Genomic DNA, 25866 nt, shown 5'->3' with positions numbered 1-25866 from the left:
ACTCAGGCAGCCAGTCACGTGCACAGATAGACCCCAAGTGGTGCTATGAAATTAAACCACTATAAAAAAAAATCTCCATAGAGCCAGCAGAAGTTAGGCAATAGCCCTCCATTAAGCTTAACAACAAGCAAGCTAATCAGGCGTTGACTCAAAATAGCGTCGTGCAAGGTCGGAAATGCCCCCAAATTCAGTATTTGAATTGCTCTTGTTTGAGTTGTTTTTTCATATTGATAACATAGTCAATCCTCTGTGGTCACCGGAGGCGCTGGCGCGATCACCTGACTTTTTCCCTAATAACAGCAGAAAGAAATACTCTGTCATTTTTGGTCATACAGATAAGAGTAAGAAATCATTCGAAACTATAAAGGGTTTACTTTTTATTTGTATACACTCACAATAACAGCAAAACTTTCTGGTTTTGTAAAATAAAGAAATCATACAGGATGCGCTTTCTGCCGTCTCAGTCTCCGTGAACTTCTGTCTGGAGCGCATCATGAAAATGAACCGAAACTCCGTGTATTCTTGCCTCACAGACATGAGAGATATGTCTAAAGAAAGCTTGAATTGTCTACTTTAAATGAACCAATTTAAATCAAAAACAAATATTCTCTGATTGTGTAATCCATATGAAACCAACGAGGGGTACAGTCTTTCCCATTTGAGCTCATTATCGTTTTTGGAAGAAGACACGCTGTGAATTTACCTCAGAAGAAGAGCGTGATCCGATATGGCCTTTCTAACACAAAGTGTCTCAAATTTAATTTTGTGAGCGAAAACTGGAGTCTACAAAATCTATTATGTGCTTCATGGCCTTATTTCAGTGACTCAGAAAATTACTAACCATGCATAATCTTGATTTTCTCAAAAATGCAAACGTACATCTCAAGTTTGGAGGCTCTTATGTTACAACACTGCTGAGAAAGTGATGTAGTTTATTTATTCATTTTAATTATTCATGCTTGACATGATGACTACAATCATGTCAACTGTATCTGGGCAAAATCTTGTATTATCTCAAAGCAAGTTATGGCATTTGGAACCAAGATAGCCTTTTTTTTTTTATTTTTATCAAAAGTCCAAAAAACTCTCCAAACAAGTGATCTAAGGGTTTAATGAACCTAAGAACTACTTGCATTTGTAAATGCCACAATAAACCAGAAACATAATTACATAGAATAAGTAACAAGTAATAAGATCCAGCACTGTTTCAGTTGTGCGCATGTTAAATCAAGACCTGTCAATCTAAGCGATCAGTCCAATCCAAGCTGTGAAACAGTGGCCGATTGGTCTCTACACATCGTCCCTTCCCACCATACCCACCCACATACCTGAGATCAGAGATGATCTTTATCAAGTTTGCTGTTTGTTAACTATAAATGAACACATTAGCTGTTATGTTGTATTTAATTAAATGTTAAACAGGTTAGCTTTAATTAAATATGCTAATTAAATATAAGTTGATAATTGTCATTTTCTTCAATAATCTAATTATTAGAACACCTAAAATATGTTGCTTGTAAGTGTTTGCTTCAGCCAGTGGAAGGCATGGTACAAGTGTATGTGTGCACATGATCAGGATGGTATCACCTCTGCCTCTTTTTGATCCAGGAAAAACCCTGATGAGCAAAATGTCTAAAACCGAATGCATAATAATAAAACAAAATCTCGGGTAGGCCTAGCCCACCATTTTCAATCGGCCTATGTAATTTATTAAAATGTAATCTGGGACATTTACCATTCTAAATGAAGGACTTCGCCATGCTATCAAATTGCTTGAAATAAGAGAGGGGGACATCTACAGGGAGAGATTGTAGCAGGTAGTTAAATTTTGGAATACAATTCATTTTAATAACATTAACCTTCCCAATCATAATTAAATGTAATGAAGCCCACCTGCCCACATCGCTCGATTCTTTTTATTAAGGGGTCAAAATTAACTCTAACTAAATCAGACATATTTGCTGGAAATAAAATGCCCAAATACTTAATGCCCTGTTTGGGCCACTGGAAGGCACCCGGCTGAAAAGCCATTACTGGGCAGTATGCTGTCAGAGCCAAAGCTTCGGATTTAGACCAGTTGACTTTGTATCCTGAGAATTTAGAAAAGGAATTAATAATTCTGTGGAGGCAAGGCATAGATATAATGGGGTCGGTGACGAATAATAAAATATCATCAGCATAAAGCAAAAGCTTATGTGCCATACCTCCCGCCACCACCCCTGGAAAATCATCCTCCTTTCTTATCGCGTCTGCTAATGGTTCCAGGGTAAGACAGAACAATAACGGGGAAAGAGGGCAACCCTGCTGGGTGCCCCTATCCAGAGTAAAATAATCTGAAATTAATCCATTTGTTTGTACCGCCGTTACCGGGTGTCTGTAAAGTAACTTAATCCATCTAATAAAAGTATTCCTGAACCCATATATTTCCAAAATCTCAAAAAGATGATCCCATTCTACCATATCAAATGCCTTTTCAGCTTCAAGTGAGATGGCAGCGACCAGAGTCTAATCATTCGCCACAGACCACATGATATTGATGAAATGCCTAATATTATCAGAAGAGCTGCAGCCCCGAATAAACCCCACCTGATCTATATGTATAAGAGATGCCATAACTTAATCGGTTAGCCAGAATGTTTGACAATATTTTTACATCTAGTTGGATCAGGGAAATTGGACGGTAAATCTTACACTTGCTTGGATCTTTGTCCTTTTTAAGAATCAGACTGATCTGGGCTTGTGTCATGGTTGACGGAAGCTTTCCATTCTTTAATGATTCCGTATAAATTTCTAACCAAAGTGGAGCCAATTCTGTAGCATAAGTTCTAAAAAATTCAGCGGTAAAGCCATCTAGGCCCTGAGTCTTGCCTGTAGGCAAGGCCTTAATTACCTCGCCAAGCTCCTTCCAAGTTTATCTCAGAATCAAGATAATTGTTTTGCTCAGTCGTCAGTTTAGGGAGTTCTAATGGTTCCACAAAGTTTCTAATATCTTCATCAGTAGACGAAGATGTGGAACTATAGAGATCAAGATAGAATACTTTAAAAGCATTATTAATATTAATGGCTGAGGTAAAAATTTCATCACCAGCAGATTTCACTGAGGGAATGGTAGAAAAAGACTCTCTCTGCTTTATATATCTAGCCAAAAGCTTCCCTGCTTTGTCCCTCGATTCAAAGTATGACTGTCTTGCCCTGAATTGCCAAAACTCCACCTTCCGTGACAAAATAGTTTTATATCTGTATTTCAGTCAGGTCAATTCTCTGAGGCCATCAGACGACATTCGGCACTTTAGCTCTGCCTCGGCACTTTTAATATTCCCTTCCAAATCCACGAGTTCTTGTGCTTTGGATTTTTTGATGAATGAGGCATACCGTATGATCCGACCCCTAAGAACTGCCTTAAGTGCCTCCCAAGCCATGCCCACAGAGGATACTGAGGACCAGTTGGTCTCCATATAAACATTGATTTCAGTCTTTAACATTTGTTGGAATTCAGGATTTTGCGAAAGGGATACATTAAAGCACCAACTACATGATTTCTTTTTCTCATATGTGACTAAGATGTTTCCAACTGAGCAATCCACAACAGATGAAATGAAGGACTTGGGTATATATATATATATATATATATATATATATATATATATATATATATATATATATATAAACTCTATTCTAGAATAAATCTTATGAACTGATGAAAAAAAAAAATTTATAGCCCCTACCAGATGGGTTCAAAAGTCTGCAAATATCTGTAAGACCAAGATTATTACACATCCTCTGAAGCATCAGTGTTGCTCTAGGGGGCTTACACACTTTTGCTTCACTATGATCAAGGACTGAGTCCATCAATAGATTAAAGTCTCCTCCCAATATTGTATCATGAGGGTTGTCAGTGGCTTGCAACATCCCTTTTTTAAGATCTATAAAAAAGCCCTGATCATCAGCGTTAGGTGCGTAAATATTTGCCAAAATCAAACTTTGCCCCTGCATTTCTGCTAAAACTACAATGACTCTTCCTAATTTCTTATTTTGTAATTAACATTTTTATTGATTCATATGTATATGACAGTAGAAAAAAAACTCACATATATAAAGAATCAACATTTTACATTTAAACCCTACTAATACAATCCCATCCTGACCCCTAACGAACACCCCTGTGGTCCCACATAACACACACAATCCAAAAAAATAAAATAAATAAAAATAATTGTGTGTGTGTGTGTGTGTGTATGTGTGTGTGTATATATATGTATATATACACACACACACACACACACACACACATATACATACACATACATACACAATATATTTATTATATATATATACACATACATAAACAAATAAATAAAATAATAATAAACATACATGATTAAACTAAACTACACTCTCCACATCCCCTCCCCGAGAATTCCCCAAAAAAACTAAATATTTGCCCCATTTTTTAGCAAATAAGTCCCTAAACCCCAGCCTTCTACTTTCCTAATTTATCTTTAATCTGTTTGAGACATTTGAATTGTAGATTGTAGATTGTTTACTTCTCAGTGTAATGACTCCTCTGCTCTTACTTGAGCCAGCAAAAAAAAAAACGTCCACCCCATATCTTCCCAAATTTTTCAGCTTCCTGCGGGGAAAGATGCATTTCGTGAAGAAACACTACATCTTATCATACGATAAATAACTTTCCTTCTTTTTATGGGGTGCCCCAACCCATTCACATTCCATGTAGAGAGACAGTCCACACATACTAACATTTGACATTTTGATATATTAGGAAAAAATAGATTGTGTCAAAAATAAACTTATAAAGACTACATCCCAACATTAGTGCAACAGTCAAACCCCAAACTGCCCCCCAAACCAAACAAACAGGAAAAAAAGAAAAACGTGCGCATTAACCCTGCGCACGACAGTGCCAACCAGTGTCCATCCCTCTAAACTCAAACAGTCCATGTATGCCTACGAGAGCCCCCGCGACAAATTTGCCATTGGATTGCTCAAGTCCGGTGTATCTATACAAATTTTGTAAGACAGAATTACACAACAGAAGATAATCTATAAAACAAACTCCAGCCAATAGGCGGGGTAAACACAAAGAATGTGTAGATTCAACCACATAACTGTTCCGAAGGTGTTTTCCTCCACAAATCAAACTCCAGCCTCTAGCGGAACCAGCACACACAAAACAATTAATAAAAAAAAAATGGCCAGAATTGATCAGGGCCTGTCTCCCTCAGTGGATCGCCGAGCCGGGACCCTGTGAGCTCGCTTGAATTCCAGCTTATGGCCTGTTATGTCAAGCAGATTCGTAAAGAGCCCGTCCAGGAATTCCACCATATTCTGACCCTCTGCTCCCTCAGGAATTCCAACTATTCGGACGTTATTCCGCCAGTTACGATTCTCCAAATCCTCCAGCTTCTCCCAGATGCGCTCCAAATCCGCCTTGGTCACTAGCGGATAAGCAGCTAATTCCCTGTCTGACGACTCCAGATAATAGATCTGTTTCTCAGCATCCTGCACACTTGTAACCATCTCAGTGAATTTCGCATTATTGCAGCAAGATCCTCCAAGTCAGCAACGACCTTCGTCAGCATTGCCAATACGCTCAGCAATTCTTGGCGAATCTCTTTCACCTCTCCGGCCAAATCGAGTCCCTGGCTCGAGGCCCGGAGAGGCATCGGCTTGAACACGTAAGTGTCTTTTAATGTCTCCCAGAGTCCGAGGATATTGAATTCTTTGACATATTGTCTTCCTAGAACAGTTATGGAACAGAGTGTATCGAATCTCACCGGTTTATATCAAAAGCTTGCCGTTCACACGTCCGAACCTCGCATGGCATCACGTGACTCGCCTCAAGATGAATGTAATTGAATTTGCTTGGACGTTCTGTGAACATTTTTAAACCCTTACCATCATTTCTTAAATTCTCTCTGTCTTACGTGAATCCCTGCCCATTGATAGATAAGCCCACGTTGCACACATGAATATTAACATATCGCGAAATACACGATATAGCAAAATCCGTATTGATTGACACTATATATCGTTGCCACAATATATATTGTCATATCGCCCAGCCTTAGTTCAAAGTCAAAATATTAGCCAAGGGTTATACAATTTTGATGACATTCTTCAATACATTTGGAACAAGACATTGGGTCTATTATTGGCAAGGTCACAAACTAGGTGCAGGTCACAACATGCTATAACAGTTTACCAGTTCTACAGAGATGTCTATTCTCTGGATTAATGTGTCATATTAATCCATTTCAATATTGGTGTCAGACTTGGTCAGAATAGTCTTATGTGTGCATTTTAACCACAAATAATGTGTCTTCAAACTTGATGTGTGTGTTTGTATTAAATAGTGCTAAGATGCTTCATACATGTGGGAAGCATTCTGGGTCAGCCTGGTAACAAGCTGTGTTATGTTAAACATGCTTTGATAACAACTCCACATTGTTTCTCTTTTTTTTTATTTTATTTTTTTTTATTTTCCCCCGAGGACTGTGGATGAAATTTCAAGCTTGGGTTTTAAAAGTCCTGCTGAGGTGTCTCGGACTGGCCACCAGACACTTAAAAATTTCGTCTCATCTGCGCATATTGGTTTGTGAGTTGTGACACTGAAGCGTCATGTCTTATTTAGTTTTTTTCTGTCCTTACAGGAAATGCAGTTTCTTCACAACGCAGTGAGAATGTATATGTATCAGGGATGTCAAATGGTAAGTCTGTTTATTAACCACAGCATTGTTTTACACACACATTAGTGTAATGAATCAATTTGGTTAATCATCTCTGCTTCAGCACAATGTGGACCAACTGTACACAATATCTTCAGCTTCAAAGTGTTCAGAAGCAGCTCGTAGGCAGCTGTATGTGTCTCAGCACAGATCACTAGGTGCTCTTGACAAAGGAATGTAAGGCATATACCGGATCATGATATTTTGCTCGGATTAGTCTGCAATGCACATGTTCTCTCTTGCCTGGGTAACTATTAACTGGAAGATCACCTGCTACTTTCTGTTCTGCAGACCAGCTGTATTTTTAGCATTGCAGAGAATAGTGAATCTCTGTAAATGATGAGATCCCACATTACTGGGTTTAATTGCAAAACCTTTAACAATGTATTAATTTGTTATATATTGAATTTACGAATAATTTCACACGCTAGCTCTGTTTCAAAACCTGGTGATTTGCCTTAGACAACATTTAGACCCCATTTTAAGGCATCATAGTGGAGACTGTTTAGACCGAGAAGAACCACTGGTATAAAAATGAATGGGAGAAATTGGAACGGCCAGCCGATGTAGAAAAGGAAGTCACGGCTTACAGGTAAAAGAGCCGATCAACTTTTAGATACAGACATTGCATAGGGGTGGGTAAAAATCTAGATTTTGTGATGCATCGCAGTCTTCATTTTTGTTTATTTCTTTATTTTTTCTCCCCAATTTGGAATGCCCAATTCCCAATGCACTCTAAGTCCTCGAGGTGGCGTAGTGACTAGGTGGCGGAGGACAAATCTCAGTTGCCTCTGCGTCTGAGACCATCAGTCCACACATCTTATCACGTGGCTTGTTGAGCGCGTTAACGCGGAGACAGTGCGTGTGGAGGCTTCACGCTATTCTCTGCGGCATCCACGCATAACTCACTACGTGCCCCACCGAGAGCGGACCACATTATAGCAACCACGAGGAGGTTACCCCATGTGACTCTACCCTCCCTAGCAACCGGGCCAATTTGGTTGCTTGGGAGACTTGGCTGGAGTCACTCAGCACACTCTGGATTCGAACTCACGACTCCAGGGGTGGTAGTCAGCGTCTTTACTTGCTGAGGTACCCAGGCCCCTCGATGTTAATTTTTAAATCCCAAGGTCGATCTTTTACTCTTTGCGCAACCCACTGCAAGAGTAAATCGCTTGCATTTGCAACCAAATTTTGCGCTATGCAAATGATAAATGTTCAGATTTCACTCAACAGTGATTTAGTATAGTGGTGAAGTATTCAGCAGCAAGATCATTTCACTGTGCGTTGAGAATAAAAGTTGTTCTGTGTAATGTTTGTCCAAAGACGAGATCCACGCAACCCATTTGGCGTTGAATAATGTCTCTCTTAATATCCTTTTTGTTCTTTACAGTCAGTTTATGATCACAAACAACAAAAAAGAAACATTTAATTCTAATCACGCATAGCACGGATGAGATAAAGCCATTCGAGTCTCTCTTGTCAACATGCGCTCATCTACAGGTGCTCTTTACAGAACTGCCAGTTCTTAAAGAGACAGTGCCGGTTTTTAACACGTGTCCAACAAATCAGTGTAAATACCCGTAATTTAAATAGTAAAAATGATGCAATTAAACAATAAACATGAAACGGAAAATAGTATATGCAATATAATATCATGCTTATTGATTGAATACATGGATTTCTTAACTAAAATGTGACCAAAATGACAAAAAACTAATAAAATATAATTTGTGAAATTAATATTTCCATAATGTACCTAGTTAGAAGGTCCCCAGTATAATTAAAAGTATTAACTGTGAGATATTTTCTTTCATATCTAAGCAAAAGGGACATTATAACTGAAATATACCCATCTGAATTTCTATCGAATCTAGTGCTTGTGAATCGAATCTAATCAGGAAATCTGTATCAATACTTAGCCCTAACATTGCCTGTCAGTCAACTTAAGAACGGTCATGCGCATTAGCTGAACCAGCCTAAAAATAGTGGCTTTTTTAGCGTGATCTGAGCTAAAGAATCACAATTTATGATGCCATTGTTGTCAGATTTTACTGCTGATTTGAAATATGTTCTTTGATCGTAGTCTTGACAAACCATTTTGGAGATTTCGTTCTTTCCCCATTCAAGTAGATAGGAACAGTTCTTTTATGCCACTTGTTTACATAGAATGTAGTTGCCCGGGAGCGTTTCAAAGATGGCCGGCAGGTGGACTGACTTGCCTTGAAAGGGAATTTGATTTAAGTCATGTTACAGACACCAAGCCTGTTCCATACAGTAGGATTTATTTTTCTTTAAATTTATGCTGTCTTCTAAGACACCTCATTTCAGCCAAAATCTAAGGTAACTTTGATAGCAGGTGTTAGCTTAGCACAGGGGTGTCCAATCTTTTTCGATTGGGAGTCAAATGCAGAAAAAAATAAGGTGCTGCTGGCCACATCACTGTAATAATTTAAAAAATGTCTAGAAGCTACTAGATTGCCACTATGCATAATCTTTATATTGTACGCTTAATATAATGCAAGTTTTAATCATAATTTGTGCTCTGTGGTATGCTCGTGTAGGCCCTATATGTAAATAAAGGAAAGGGTATTTCACTCACAAAGAACTCTTATAATGGAACAGTGATGCCTCTTATACAAAATATTATATTCACTTATTCACATTGATGTCCATTCAGTGGCACTGCAAAGAACAAATAGATCTGCTACTAAGTGTTGGGTGTGACCCATCACAATAATCAGAATCAGATTACATTTGATCACTTTATGAAGCGATGCAAGGAATTACTCTTTATTTTTCAAGCAATTACTCTATAGCTATACAATTATAACTTCTGTTTTGTTGTTACTTGTGTTACAAATACGATTTTAATTTGATCAAAATTATGGCGCTTCATTTTATTTTGTAGACGTGCATTTGTGAGCTGAGCGCGCGCATCAGGCACAGATGTGCAAGTGTTTTAAGCGCTCTCTTCTACAGTATGTCCTCACTCAAATGGCGCTGGGAAGCCCGTGAATAATTTTTCTTGTTTCAACTAAATATCAGAACGAACCAATTAATTACAGTATATTTCCCAGTGCTACAGAGGACGTTCTGGAAGAGTATGCTCGGTTCACACATCTCCGTGTGTGCTCAAATTGTTCAGCCGCTCGCACAACAGCAGCTTTACTCTGTTGTATGATGTGAGGTATCGCGACATTTTTACAAGAACGAGTAAAGTATCTAACCTGATGTCAATCCTTAAATAAATGCATCATTCTTTCTGCGGGGTGCTTCATCCTTGGAAATAAGTAGTATTCCAAACTTCTGTTGAACTCTGCCAGTGGATGAAGCTTGTGACGACAGAACACACTAGCAGAGACGATGCGCTGTAAATAGCAGCTGTACGTGATAGCGACTTCCAGTGCCCAGAATATGATTTTCAGATAATTTCTCCAAAGCAGGCCTAATTCTGTTCTATTTCTAAAGTCTCTCGTGGGCCGCATCGGAGCAGTTGGAGGGCCACAGATGGCCTTCGGGCCGGAATTTGGACACCCCTAGTTTAGCACCATGCTAACATTGCAGCTAATTGTAATTAAACTCCTGTGTGTTTCACTTCTGGGCACTATTTGTGTGGACCATGAAGTTGCTGTCAATGTATATCATTGAAAGGAGTCAAATAAGAGGTTATATTACAATTAGGATGATATGTAGCAGTAACGTGCGGCGCGTAAACCAGGTACCCCTTCAATCCTTAACTGTCCCACAAGCGGTTCTTTTGAAGAAAAGAAATGTCATTTAGATTCTTCCTGGTAAATCATCCATGGATTTAAGACTGCTTGCTCTGCCTGTAGCTGGACATGTCCCACTGTTCATCGTAAGGGAAACTTTCATGACTTGCGTTCAAAGCGTAACACCTCATCGAAGCTGTGAAGGTGCAGATTGCTGACACCCAACCCCCAATGTGAAACTAATACATTTGATTGGTTGGATTTTCTGTCACTCTGCTAATACAAAATGTTTACCCTCAGCGTTTATAGGCAAAAACTGAACTGAATGGAAAATTTCAATATTCTGTAAGTTGGAAAGCCACATTTTTTTGAGAATGACCCATTTGCAATTTCGGTCAGTTCCTTACATAAATCTGTTGTGTGACTTTTAGAAAACATGGAACATAGCACGAGTCATATGGACTACTGTTTATGGACGTAGTTATTCACTTTTGTAGGAAAGTAAAATGCGTTTTAAGGGAGCACACTACAATTGCACATCAATTTCGTCATGAATGTTACTGTGAGAATATGTAGTTAAAGATGCACATTGAGGTATGTTGTACTTGTAATAAGTAGTGTTTTATAAAAATAAATTAGTTGAATGAATAAAAATTTTATTTAAAATTAACAAATAAAGAATTGGTTTTAATGACATCTTGAGCATAGTCCTTGAAAACAAATAAAAATGTGCTTGAAGTCCTTGAAAGTCCTTGAATCAGAAGCATCTGTACGAACACTGTAAATTGTTTCAAAAATTCAAATAAAATCTAACATAAAACTAAGGCAATCTGAGTAAACAAAAAATACAGTTTTTAAATGATGATGTTATTTATTGAGGCCAAAAAGTTATCCAATACCAACTGGGCCTGTGTGAAAAAGTATTTGACCCCTTTGTTACTAAATCCCCAAATCTATAAAACTGCATTCATAATGGGGTTCAGCTGGACTAGACACACCCAGGCCTGATTTCTGCCAATCCTGTTCAATCAAATCAACACCTAAATATAACTTTTTCAGCAGCATGAAGTTGGCTAAAAGGTCTCATCCAGTAGCACACTATGCCAAGGTTGAAATAAATTCCAGAAATCATGAGGAAAAAGGTGATTGTAACCCTTCTTAGACTGATGTATTACAAAGCTATTTCAAAGACTCTGTGACTCCAAAGAACCACAGTGAGAGTCATTATCTCAAAATGGAGAAAACTTGGCACAGTAGTGAACCTTCCCAGAAGTGGCCGATCTTCCAAAATTCCTCCAAGAGCACAGCGACGACTCATTCAGGAAGTCACAATAAAGCCAAGGACAACATCCAAGGAACTGCAGGCCTCTCTCACATCAATAAAGGTCACTGTTCATGACACCACTATCAGAAAGACTCTGGCCAAAATGGAATCCATGGAAGAGTGGTGAGATGAAAACCACTGCTAACCAAGAAGAACATTAAGGCTCGCCTGAATTTTGCCAAAACACACCTTGATGATCCTCAAACTTCTTGGGAGAATGTTCTGTGGACTGATGAGTTGAAAGTGGAACTGTTTGAAAGACGGGTCCTGTTACGTCTGACATAAATCACACACAGAATTCCACAAAAAGAACATCATACCTATGCTCAAGCATGGTGGTGATAATGTGATGGTGTGGGGATGCTTTGCTGCTTCAGGGCCAGGGCAATTTGCAATAATTGAGGGAAACATGAATTCTGCTCTCTACCAGAAAATTCTAAAGGAGAATGTCTGGTCATCAGTCCGTGAGTTGAAGCTCAAGTAAACTGGATTATGCAGCAAGACAATGATCCAAAGCATAGGAGTAAGTCCACCTCTGAATGGCTCAAAAGAAGCAAAATTAAAGTTTTGGAGTGGCCTAGACAAAGTCCTGACTTGAACCCAATTGAGATGCTGTGGCAGGACCTTAAATGGGCAGTTCATGCCCAAACCCTCCAATGTGGCTGAACTAAAGTTGTTCTGCAAAGAAGAGTGGGCCAAAATTCCACCAAAGCATTGTGAAAGACTGATCCCCAGTTATTGGAAGCGTTTGGTTGCAGTTGTTGCTGCTAAAGGTGTCACAACCAGCCATTAAGTTTAAGGGGGCAGCTAGTTTTTCACATGGGTGATATAGGTGTTGGATAACTTTTTTTGCTTCAATAAAAAAAAAGATTTGAAAACTGTATTTTGTGTTTACTCAGGTTGCCTTTGTATTATGTTGTGTCTTGTCTAAAGATCTAAACCAATTTAGTATGAAAAAACACAAAAATAGAAGAAATCAGGATACTTTTACAGATACTTTTTCACAGCACTGTATGTCACCCCTTCACTGAAGGGTTTGAAGGGGCTGACTGCACGCCACTGCTGTGTAGACACCAGTGCAGCTCTCTAGGTTTTGGAACAGCTATTCTGAATTAACCACCATGAATGTGTTTGAAACTTGTCCGTGGCACTAACCGTTATATTTGCGTTGTTGCCAACAGCCTGTGGGGATGTGGCTGAGCAGATCAGGGCATCCAGTGGAGTGATAACCAGCCCTGGCTGGCCCTTTGAGTACCCGTCTTGCATCAACTGCAGCTGGAACATCAGAGCCAACCCTGGTGAAATAATCACCATCAGGTAACATCTCAACACAATAATGCAGTTAATACAATATTCACCACTGTTCTAACATAATCAATAACTGAAAATATTTACTGTAGTGAACATAGCATTCATGATTTGCCTAAATTATAGGCTCAACCACCCTACTTTGTTGAATTATGGCCTTATTCACTGTAATTTTGCAGTTGTGGAATTTGTTTGCAAATTAAGGCAAGCCAACATTTTTCATAGCATCTGCTCCACAAGCGCTCTTGCTTGAATAGTAAATAACATTCTGCTTTCATAGAAACAGAAGTGCAACACTAAAGAAGATTTATTTTTCTATCTTTGTCATTTGCTTTTCAAAGGAAATTCTTAGTATTCTGTGTCAGCTTGGAGGAATGATGGTATATCTGTATTCTGGGAAAGAGTTATTGCTACCTCACACTTCTTCGTTGAACTAGTTTTAACTTTATTTCTATATTTGTTTCTGCATCTGCTCTGTCTTGCCTCAGCCTGAGCATTTGTTTGCATCTTTATCCGAACATGGTGTCCATGGTAACCGGCATAAAAATAGACCCAGTGGTCATTTGTTTTCAACAGGATGTGATTTTCTGGTAAACACAGTAACCTTGCTTATTCTGCCTATGAGAACCATGTGCACCCTGTCTTGTAAAGATGATTGGACACTTTTGAGACACGCATGATCATCACACAGTTACATCTTTTACTTTTATATTGGTCTTGAGTTTGGAAAGGCTTTTTCCAGCAGCATTTATAATTTGTTTTTAATTTAATTTTTTTTTTATAGGTCATTGACCAAAACGGTTGTCCGAGGTGATTAAAAATTAGAAATCTTTTAAAAATCTAGTTTAAAATGTCTCAATTTAGAAATAAAACTTTGTGTCCATGTTGGTTTCATAAATTGTAAAAAGATGAGCATTTTCTACAAAAAAAAAAAAAAAAAAAATTAAATTAATGACTGTAAAGATGTCATTTGGTGTAACCAAGTAAAAGGTATTAAGATTGAATAGACATGAATATAAATAACTTAGTCATTAAAAAAATTAGTTTTTAAACTCTTTCAAGGTATTTTTTTAATTTATTATTATTACAAATATGAATTTGAGACACTATTATCAAGCAGTTTTCATAAGGACACTCAATTTGACCTGAACAAAATGTGCCTTTTCATAATGTAACATTTTTGTATTTTTTGGCACATGACAACATAATGGCTACCTGCATGTTGGTTACACCATCTGACTTTGGTGAACAAAAGTTTTATATTATATTGTAATATATATATTTACACACATTTATATACACACATTTATATTAGTAATATTTTAAAACAAAAATGTCACCCCTTTTTCAAGAAATTTATTAAATATTAATACAAACTAATGTCATTGTTTTTTTTCTTCAGGAATTTCAGTTTTTAATGAGACTAATCAATGTCTCTGGACGCTTACACCACTTAGACATTGTTTTAATTTTAGTCCCAGAAAAAATATCAAAATGACTTTGATCTCAGAATTTTTTTTTATCATAGTAGTGGTTTATTTATTAGTATAAGTAATTGTGTTGTGTGAATTGCATTTTACATTTCTTTTAATTGATGCATACTAAGAAAAATAAAAAGTGCCACGTGATTTCCCTTATACTGTTTAATTAGAATACATCTGCAAGTCATGATCATTTGCTGTTTGAGTTCACACGTAACAATACACAAGATGCCAATTCTGTTTCTTGTCATAATGAACTTCTGAAATTATTAAAGAGTTGTTTCATTTTTATGATTATGATGCTGTATGTTCATACACTGTTGTGCACGTTCACAATCTCCAAACATTCCCTTACCAACAAATTGGTTGTTTTCTTTAGTTTCCAGGACTTTGAGATTCAGAGCTCGCACCGATGTGGTTTGGATTGGATCTCCATTGGAACCTACAAGAACCTGGATGGATACCGGGCCTGTGGCTCATCCATGCCAGCTCCATACATCTCATCTCAGGATCATGTGTGGATCAAGTTCCACTCTGATGACAGCATGACTGGAAAGGGCTTCAGGCTTTCTTACATAACAGGTAGGACCTGCTATTTATATTCTGTTAGATATGGCTGCATCAGGATGCAGTTGCATAGACGTCTCGCTGTGTGGTGCTGCCATGCGACACTTGTGAGCATGCTTTCTGCTTTAAGCTGTATTTGATTACTGAAAAATGACCTGCTTTTCAAGAACTTACTAGCTTGACTTGAGATATAGTAAAAGAGGTTATTAGTGATTAGAAATGCAGTTGAAGTCAGAAGTTTACTCACACTTAGGTTGAAGTCATTAAAACTCATTTTTTAACCACTCCACAGATTTAATATTAGCAAACTATAGTTTTGGCAAGTCGTTTAGGACATCTACTTTGTTCATGACACGAGTAATTTTTCCAACAATTGTTTACAGACAGATTGTTTCACTTTTAATTGACTATCACAATTCCAGTGGGTCAGAAGTTTACATACGCTAAGTTAACTGTACCTTTTAAGCAGCTTGGAAAATTCCAGAAAATGATGTTAAGCCTTTAGGCAGTTACCTTCTGATAGGCTAATTGGAGTCAATTGGAGGTTTACCTGTGGATGTTTTTTAAGGCCTACCTTCAAACTCGGTGCCTCTTTGCTTGACATCATAGGAAAATCAAAAGAAATCAGCCAAGACCTCAGAAAAAAAATTGTGGACCTCCACAAGTCTGGTTCATCCGTGGGAGCAATTTCCAAATGTCTGAAGGTACATTTGTTCATCTGTACAAACGCAAGTATAAACACATATAAACATGAACGTAGTTTGATGCGAAAAGTGCAAATCAATCCCAGAACAACAGCAAAGGACGCTGTAAAGATGTTAGAGGAAACAGGTAGACAAGTATATATATCCACAGTAAAACAAGTCCTATATCGACATAACCTGAAAGGCTTCTCAGCAAGGAAGTAGCCAGTGCTCCAAAACCACCATAAAAAAGCCAGACTACAGTTTGCAAGTGCACATGGGGACAAAAATCTTACTTTTTGGAGAAATATCATCTGGTCTGATGAAACTAAAATTTTTAAATATTTAAAATTTGGCCATGATGACCATCATTATGTTTAGAGGAAAATGGGTGAGGCTTGCAAGCCGAAGTACACCATCCCAACCGTGAATCATGGGGGTGTCAGCATCATGTTGTGGGGGTGCTTTGCTGCAGGAGGGACTGGTGCACTTCACAAAATAGATGGCATCATGAGGAAGGAATATTATGTGGATATATTGAAGCAACATCTCAAGACATCAGCCAGGAAGTTGAAGCTCGGTCGAAAATGGGTCTTCCAAAAGGACAATGACCCCAAGCATACCTCCAAAGTTGTGGCAAAATGGCATAAGGACAAAAAAGTCAAGGTATTGGAGTGGCCATCACAAAGCCCTGACCTCAGTCCGAAAGAATATTTGTGGGCAGAACTGAAAAAGCGTGTGCGAGCAAGAAGGCCTACAAACCTAACTCGGTTACACCAGTTCTGTCTGGAGGAATGGGCCAAAATTCCAGCAACTAATTGTGAAAAGCTTGTGGAAGGCTACCCAAAACATTTGACCCAAGTTAAACAATTTAAAGGCAATGCTACCAAATACTAACAAAGTGTATGTAATCTTCTGACCCACTGGGAATGTGATTTAAAGAAATAAAAGCTGAAATAAATAATTCTCTCTACTATTATTCTGATATTTCACATCCTTAAAATAAAGTAGTGACCCTAACTGACCTAAGACAGGGAATGTTTTCTACGATTAAATGTCAGGAATTGTGAAAAACTGAGTTTAAATGTATTTGGTACATCACTATAGAAGGATCTTTGCTATTAAAATGGATACGAGGGATGTTGTGACGTGGCTCGAGTGTTTTAATCATACGTGGAAATCACACATCTACGTCAGCAGAGTAGGGAAACATATCGTTGGCAATGAACACCTCATTCGCTTTAGTTATTGTTTTATGCCTGTCCGAATTAGCACTGAGTGCCTACTTAAAAACGAAAGGGAGTGTGTGCAGTTTCGGCTCATCTGTGGCTCCGTGCGTGCCGCGCGCTATCTTTACCCGGTGATTTCGGCGTAATTAACGGTACACCGCAGTTGCATCGAGCGATGTCTGCAAACAGTGCCTGTTTGTAAATGTTTTTTGATCATCGCTGTTGTAATTGACTGCAGACAGGAGACCTGAATAATGCAGGGGGCTTCTCGATCAGCAGCTCATTTTCTCCACTTGTCATTTTCAACAGTGATGTGGCAGAGTGTATCCATCTACAGATCCATTCAGGTGCATTAGTGGAGATTGTAACTGTGTGTGTTTATTTGAAGCTCTGTTATCTTTTCAAAACCTTGTGCTCCAGATGCGTCAATAAACTTGAAGTGAACCGCGGTGCCAATGTTACCAAACTGTACGTGGCAAACCGTACGTTTCATTTTTTTTTTTTTTTTTTTTTTTTTTTTTTTTTATACAGAGAACCGTTACACCCCTAATTTTTCTGTGACCTGCTCGCCTTGCATTATCATCATTGTACATTACAGAACATGACACTTTCATCTTTAGCGAATACAAGTTTATTTATTGAAAACAATTGAATGAATAGTGTATTGTCTACCATAATAGCCTGTTCTAAACAAAATTCACCTAGTAAAAGTTGCTTAATATATTAAAACAGTCAGGACATTGTTGAAAATAATTAACAGGTAGGCTAAGCCAAATCTTGCCATTGATCTAATATGACAGCTGTTCTGTAAAGAACGTTAACTAATAACAGTTGGGATGTAAAAAAAAAATTGCTATAGGATAGAAAAAATAGGCCTGTGATGTAGCCTACAATAAACCTAATGTATTCTAAGCATGACGTGCACACAGAATAAAAGATAGTTTAACCCGTTAAGCAGTCAGCACCTCGTTGAAAATAGCCTTCTTAAAAAAATGGCATTCCTTGCTTAAAACAGTCATTTTCTTGGCTATTTACTCAAGCGCATACATTTTTTGATGAGCAAAATTATGTCGACATGGACCGGTGAAAGACTGGACTTGACTCACCTGAGGCTGCTATCCTGCGCTTAAAAGCCTGCACAGCGGAAAAATAACGTACAAGCATGCACAGATGTAAAGAAGACTAAAATGTGAAAACATCCACAGGGACTTTCAAACATTTGGAAATCAGATTCCCGCACCACCGAAGTGATTACTAAAGCCATTTTGCTGAGTTTTCTTGTCTAGTGAGAGAACATTTTCCTGCGCACGCCGCTAGTGACAGAGGGAAGAAACATGCGCAGTCTGCGGTGAAATGAAACTTTGAAACTTTTTTTTTTATCTGCTCCAGATATCCTCTCTTGGTATTTTTTTTATTTATTTTTTTTTCCCTTTTCCTCCCAATTTGGAATGCCCAATTCCCACTACTTAGTAGGTCATCGTGGTGGCACGGTTACCTCAATCTGGGTGGCGGAGGACAAGTCTCAGTCGCCTCCGCTTCTGAGACAATCAATCCGTGCATCTTATCACGTGGCTCATTGTGCATGACACCGCGGAGACTCCCAGCATGTGGAGGCTCATGCTACTCTCCGCGATCCACGCACAACTTGCCATGCGCCCCATTGAGAGCGAGAACCACTAATTGCCACCGAGGAGGTTACCCCATGTGACTCTACCCTCCCTAGCAACCGGGCCATTTTGGTTGCTTGGGAGACCTGGCTGGAGTAACTCAGCACACCCTGGATTTGAACTCGCAACTCCGGGGGTGGTAGTCATCGTCAATGCTCGCTGAGCGACCCAGCCCCCCCAGATATCCTCTTTTTAAAAAAAATATTTGTATTAATTATATTTCAAATTTGTAACATTAATATGACAGTAATTTAATTGCAGCCTTTGTAAAAATATAAAGCCAAACGTAAATGTGTAAAAATGTTGAACAGTTTAATGGGGAAAAATATTAACTGACTAGTAATTCCAGTGTCGACTACAAGCATCAGAACCGTTTAGTCGACTAGTCTCGCACATTCCTAGAGGAAGCCCAGTTGTGATTCCTATTCACTGTATTCCTGCCTTATTTCAAACATTCCTGGCCCATTCCACACCCTCAAAACACATCTTATACACTCTGATGGAGCGTTTGATGGAAAGGAATGCATGAATACCTTAACTTATCCAGCACCATTTGTGCCACGGAGAGGTGTGCTCTTACACTGAACAAAAATATAAACGCAACATGTAAAGTGTTGGTCCCATGTTTCATGAGCTGAAATAAAAGATCCCAGAAATTTTCCATACGCATTGATTAGATTAGGGCCTAATTAATTTTTCAATTGACTGATTTCCTTAAATGAACTGTAACTCATGCAACAATTTCAAAGATTTTACTGTTGCATTTATATTTTTGTTCAGTATACTTTTCTAAGCAATTTGTCATACGGTTTCCACCTGGCAGAAGATAATATAGGCAAAAATCCCATAGACTTACATTGGAGGGACCCGAGTCATATCTAGAGACCAGAATATCGCAGAGACTTGGATCACCTAAAACACCCTAGCAATTACCAAGGAATGCACTGAAAACCCTAGCAAATGCATGGTACTGTCCTGTCAACAACATAGAACACCCTAGCTTTATGTTGGCATGTTTTTCATGGGCAAACAACACTCGTATTTTTCTTCTGAAAATTTAAAAATTGTTATTGAAATGCTGTTTCTTTAAGGAAGTTCTTAAAGTGAAAGAAAAAATTCTGAGATGCCCCCCCGGAGTAAATGCATTTCAGTGCTATAGTGATGCTGTATAAAGATTTTGTCCATTTAAGCTGCCTATAAATTGCTTTCTGCTGTTGCTCATGTTATAAAGCATAACAGCCTCTAAAATCTCCCATGAAATGTTTCATATTTGTTTGTAATTTGTAGGGAAATCAGAGGAAGCCAGTTGCAAACTGGACCAATTCCATTGTGCTAATGGAAAGTGTATCCCAGAGTCATGGAAGTGCAACACCATGGATGAATGCGGGGATAACTCGGACGAGGAGCTGTGCATGCAGCCTAACCCCTCCGCATTCTTCTCATTCCAGCCCTGCACTTTCAACCAGTTCCCCTGCCTCTCACGCTACACCCGTGTCTACACCTGCCTGCCAGAGTCCCTCAAATGTGATGGCAGCATTGACTGTCAGGACCTGGGCGACGAGATCGACTGTGACGTGCCCACCTGTGGCGAGTGGCTGCGCAACTTCTACGGCACTTTCAGTTCACCCAACTATCCTGACTTCTATCCCCCTGGTAGTAACTGCACCTGGCTGATCGACACTGGTGACCACCGTAAGGTTATTCTGCGCTTCATGGACTTTAAGTTGGATGGCACAGGCTATGGTGACTATGTTAAAGTCTACGATGGGTTGGAGGAGAACCCCAGGCGTCTGTTGCGGGTGCTGACAGCCTTCGACTCTCGAGCCCCTGTTGCAGTGGTTTCATCTTCAGGAAAGCTTCGGATCCACTTTAACGCAGACAAAATCAATGCAGCTCGAGGTTTTAATGTTACTTACCAAGTAGACGGCTTCTGTCTGCCATGGGAGATACCATGTGGAGGGAACTGGGGCTGCTACACTGAGCAACAGCGCTGCGACGGCTACTGGCACTGCCCCAGTGGACGGGATGAGCTCAACTGCAGCAACTGCCAGGAGGATGAGTTCCCATGCTCACGAAATGGTGCCTGTTATCCCCGCTCTGACCGCTGCAACTACCAGAACCGCTGCCCCAACGGCTCGGATGAGAAGAACTGCTTTTTATGTCAGCCCGGAAACTTCCACTGCAAGAACAACCGCTGTGTGTTTGAAAGCTGGGTGTGTGATGCACAAGATGACTGTGGGGATGGGAGCGATGAGGAGAGCTGCCCTGTAATCGTACCCACAAGAGTCATCACTGCTGCTGTAATCGGAAGTCTAATTTGCGGCCTGCTGCTGGTCATTGCTCTGGGCTGCACCTGCAAACTCTACTCACTCAGGATGTTTGAGCGCAGGTAAGCAAAAATACTTTCACACATACAGATAGCTAATAATTTTGTTAGCCCCAGAAAGTTATCTTTAATTTACTTAATCTCCACATGTTATCGTATAGAATCACTGTTACCGATCCCTCTATATTAAAACTCCTTGGCAAGAAAGGCAAAAAACATCACACTGTTAAAAGCCCATCAACAATAGGGCTCTAGTAGGTCTTCTACTGTAATAAAATGTAATATTTGTGGATTTTAAGTTATTTTAAACTTATTTTTTCCTAATACACAGCTACTTTTGAATGTCATCTAAGATTCATGCTTTTTGTTTGTGTAGGGTTGAAATTTAGGGTTGCCAACTGTCCCATATTAGCCAGGGCATCCTGTATTTGTCTAAAATTACACATTGTGTCCCATATTGAAGCAGCAAAATGCTGAAGGGGTACCATGGTCGGAAGGTGAAACGCACCCTGTATCGAAGCACACAAAATGCTCAAGCGTCACACATTCACATGGCAAAAACTTGGCAATCCTAGTGTAGTTACAGCATCTACCAGCAGGGGCTAACTGACAAAGCTAACCAGCCAAACCTTGACCCCCGATCAGATACATAAAAACCAATTGCTAAAAGGTACAATTTTTCTTCTTGACGACTACCAAGATATAGGTTTGTTCCTTTTCTAGGTCATTTGAGACCCAGCTCTCCAGGGTGGAAGCTGAGTTACTGAGAAGAGAAGCTCCCCCCTCTTACGGACAGCTGATTGCTCAAGGTCTGATCCCCCCAGTGGAAGATTTTCCTGCCTGCTCCGGAAATCAGGTAATTGAGGTTAAATTATTTGGTTTTTAACCAAATTAGTCCAAAGGAGTCTAGATTTTAGGGCTGCAACTAAATTATTATTTTTTTTTTTTTTTAATCTTTATAATTGTTTTATCTTTGAATATTTCTTCGAATAATAAGATAAGACGCATTTTATTTCCTGTGTTTTATTAATTGCAATTCATTTATTTAAAACATTTTAATGATTGTTTGCTATACTTTGTGTACAAAAAAGATTTAAAATATAAATGTTACAATATAAATTGCATGTAGGTTTAAAAAAAAAAAAAAAACTTTTACAGTATGAGGTATTCATATAAGACTTCAAGCACTATGTATATAGAGTATAGTATATGAAATTGTATATTTTAATTTATAATTTGTCACATTTTGGCTTTAAAAAAATGTTTTGCACTTAAAGGGTACTGTCTCTTTAAGAATATCGGCAGTTCAGCGAGTGTCTCAGAAGAGATGTTATGAGAGAGGAGTCACATGATTCCTTCACTGCATCTGTGCTGTGTGTGATTAGAATTTTTTCTCTTTACTTTTAAAGCAGCAACTGATTATAAAGAACAAAAATTATACTTTATTCGACTGATAAACGTTTAGAAAATGGATTGTGTGGATCTCATCTTTGGACACTGTTCTGTAGAACCATATGCGGTTAGATGGAGAATGTTGTGAAAACCGTCCGTAGAATTTTAACCAAAATCAGAGTTGACCCCATTCATTTATTGCATATTTGTTTTTTGCGCCCCAAAGCAAAGTGCATCTATTTAGTGTCAAAGATAAGATACTGTTGCTTCGGGGTTAATTTTTAATGATGTGACTTTTAAGGTGCTGTAAGCTATTTTTGGAAAGGTATGCAAAAAATTGTCCTACTCCCTGAAAGATATTAATGAAATAAGTATTGTGAGATATCTCACCGGACTCTGTGATGGTTCTAGACTCTGTAAACCGCAAACAAAAAAAAGTGTCCGCGGGCTGCGGCCTCTGTTTCTGCCTGTCAGTCATTTTGCGCATTCTCATAGTGTTGTAGCTGCAGCAAATTTTTGATGTTTAACACCATTTTTATTCCATGTTGCTCATAACAGTTGTCAGTTGAGGGCATTATTTTACTGCTGTTGTTTTTGACAACCGCTTCTGTTCTGTGTCAGTCTCAAAGCCTATTTGGTATCTTTGGAGTGTGGGGATTTGGAAAGAGGGGGCGTGCCTAAGTCAGTGTTTCAGCTTGTGGAAATTCTAGAACGGACAGAATAGCTTACAGCATCTTTAACAATTCAGGCCTCTGTTACTGCATTATTTCATGTTCATCATTTTCTAGTATAGCATTATGTAACACTCCCTGTTGTTGATTATTTCAGGCATCTGTTTTAGAAAACCTCCGACTGGCAGTTCGTTCTCAGCTAGGCTTCACCTCAATCCGACTCCCCACCACGGGCCGCCACGGTAACATCTGGAGACGCTTGTTAAATTTTACACGTTCGCCGCGGTCTGGTTCTCTAGCCCTGGTTTCTGCAGACACTGAAGGAGGACTTGCTGGCAGCAGTACAGCACACGAGACAGAGCGACTCGGCTCTCACCGCGGACTTTTGCCCCTGGACTCTGAAGACACAGATACTGAGAGCGAACACCATCCCCACAGGGACGTTCCAGGAGCTGTCGGAGGCCTGATGGCCCCGCTTCCGCAAAAAACTCCCCCTACCACAGTTGTGGAAGCCATTGTGTCCATCTCTGCCAGCTCGGCTCCACTGGTCAGCCGGGAGAACAGCATCTCTGAGAGTATCTCAGAAAGTTCAGGAGCGAATGGACCTTCTTGCATCTCTTCTGCTGCCGCTTCTGGGAGGAGCCCCTTCAGCAGTGCTCTCAGCCAGGTCAGCCGCAGCCTCCGCTGGATCCGCTTCTCACTAGGGCGCTCCGGGAACGGCGGATCGAGTAGCATAGGGCAGAATCACAGCCCGCTGCGGCAGCTGGAGCAAGGAAGTGCGGCCTGCACTGGTGTCGGCGTCAGGGGTGAGGAAGAGGACGATGTGGAGCTCCTCATTCCCGTTTCAGACGCTGGATCTCTGGACAGTGATGAGAGCTCCAGACCCCTGCTGGAACCAGGCCTGGAGCAGGCCTTCAGGGCCCACCTGGCCTCACCTGTGGTCTCTTTAAGAGGCCGGCTGGTGGGCAGGGACGGCCCCTGTGAACACTGTGGTATTGTCCACACGGCAAGGATCCCTGATGCTTGTCTAGAGGCAGCTGCAAAAACGGAAACAAGTGATGATGAGTCACTGCTGCTCTGTTAAGACTTGGAGGAACTTTCTGACACGGTACATGACCCATATGACTCTAAAACACTCCCCTGCTCACAACTTGCCATTTCTTTTGTCACCCTGTAGTGGAGCGGAGGTGGAATGTCTTAAGACATGTGTACTCTGAGAGCTTCAGAGTTCAAGTACTTTTAAAGACCACTCTGTAAGTGTCATACAGAAGAGTACGAGAGCTCCCCGGTCCCACTCTCCCTTCCACTGTGCAATATTAGTATTCGTTGAGATGTTTACCAGGTCAAAATCTATTTTTCTGAAGACAAATTAAGATCACGTAGTGTATAGAGCAAGTCACTCTGCAGTTCTCAAGCCGGGAAAGCAGCACAAATATGTCTATCCTGCGCAGTTTGGAACAAAGATAGACTAAACACATCGACCACTGCCAGAGATGTGTTACCTAACCTTTAAGTTATTTGTACTTTGATGTCAGATATTGCTGTTGAATTGAAATAATAGTTCACCCAAAATCAAAGATTCTGTCATTTATTCACCCTTGTGTCATTCTAAACTCCTCTGATTTTCTTTCTTCGAAACAACAAAGCTCTAAAAAGGAAAAGACAATACCATAAAAGTAGTCCATGTCACTTGTAAAGCTCAATAACAGAATTTGTGGCATAATGTTGATTTCCACAAAAAGTAATTACAACGAATCCCATATTTATATTAAAAAAATATAATCATAAATGAAATTGCTGTTACAGTAGGGCACTTTCAGTAGAAGTGAATGGAGCCAGTCTGTAAATGATAAAATACAAAAGTACTATAATTTTGAAATGGTGGGTATTTCATTGTTTATGGACTGGCTATGGACTTCCATTGTATGTCCCTAAATTAAATTTTTATTTAATAAACGATAATTAAAGATTATTTTAACAAGCTTTTTTTTTTTAAATAAACAAGGGAAAAGCCCAAATTATTTTTGTGGAAATTAACATTATTCTAATTGCTGTTAAATGAGCATAACTTGTATTGAACACAGAATATTTCTTTTAAGATGCACTTTGTAAGGTTTGATGGCAGTAATATTTAACATCATTAGTTCTCGTGTGTCACCGATCAGATCAGCATTATCAAACTTGGCATTTTTTGACACCATATTGTAAAACATAAATGAGATTTGAGAGCTGCATTGCAAAATGCAGTAACTGCCAACACTGAAACTGGCTTCAATGTGTTCTACTTTTAGTGTGGCTTTTGTAATTTGTGCAGTTTTTACACTATATTTTCTCTTAATCTGAACATGATAGTTGAGCCAAACATACAGTGGTGTGAAAAAGTGTTTGCCCCCTTCCTGATTTCTTATTTTTTTGCATGTTTGTCACACTTAAATGTTTCAGATCATCAAACAAGTTTAAATATTAGTCAAAGATAACACAAGTAAACACAAAATGCAGTTGTTAAATGAAGGTTGTTATTATTAAGGGAAAACAAAATCCAAACCTACATGGCCCTGTGTGAAAAAGTGATTGCCCCCTAAACCTAATAACTGGTTGGGCCACCCTTAGCAGCAACAACTGCAATCAAGCGTTTGCGATAACTTGCAACGAGTCTTTTACAGCGCTGTGGAGGAATTTTGGCCCACTCATCTTTGCAGAATTGTTGTAATTCAGCCACATTGGAGGGTTTTCGAGCATGAACTGCCTTTTTAAGGTCA

The 25866-nt window shown here is 39.3% G+C and overlaps 1 protein-coding gene across 2 annotated transcripts in view; it reads left to right on the top strand.

The window, feature by feature from the left end:
- LOC127420694 (low-density lipoprotein receptor-related protein 12-like) overlaps nucleotides 1–25537 on the top strand; it is a 31547-nt gene extending 6010 nt beyond the window's left edge. The window contains exons 2-7 of one of the 2 annotated variants that reach the window (XM_051663175.1): nucleotides 6672–6728; nucleotides 12965–13100; nucleotides 14952–15154; nucleotides 20006–21107; nucleotides 21768–21900; nucleotides 23265–25537. In XM_051663175.1, coding sequence (XP_051519135.1) covers nucleotides 6672–6728; nucleotides 12965–13100; nucleotides 14952–15154; nucleotides 20006–21107; nucleotides 21768–21900; nucleotides 23265–24191 — 2558 coding nt within the window. In that variant the 3' untranslated portion in view covers nucleotides 24192–25537. Of the gene's footprint in view, nucleotides 1–6671; nucleotides 6733–12964; nucleotides 13101–14951; nucleotides 15155–20005; nucleotides 21108–21767; nucleotides 21901–23264 lie in introns of those variants that run through there. The other variant, XM_051663176.1, reaches the window with a different exon arrangement.
- The last annotated feature ends 329 nt before the right edge of the window (nucleotides 25538–25866 follow it).

Source organism: Myxocyprinus asiaticus, chromosome 30 (assembly GCF_019703515.2).
Source record: "Myxocyprinus asiaticus isolate MX2 ecotype Aquarium Trade chromosome 30, UBuf_Myxa_2, whole genome shotgun sequence".
Classification (NCBI taxonomy): domain Eukaryota; kingdom Metazoa; phylum Chordata; class Actinopteri; order Cypriniformes; family Catostomidae; genus Myxocyprinus; species Myxocyprinus asiaticus.
The sequence above is the reverse complement of the archived record's forward strand: the minus strand, read 5'-3'. Positions and strand labels throughout refer to the sequence as shown.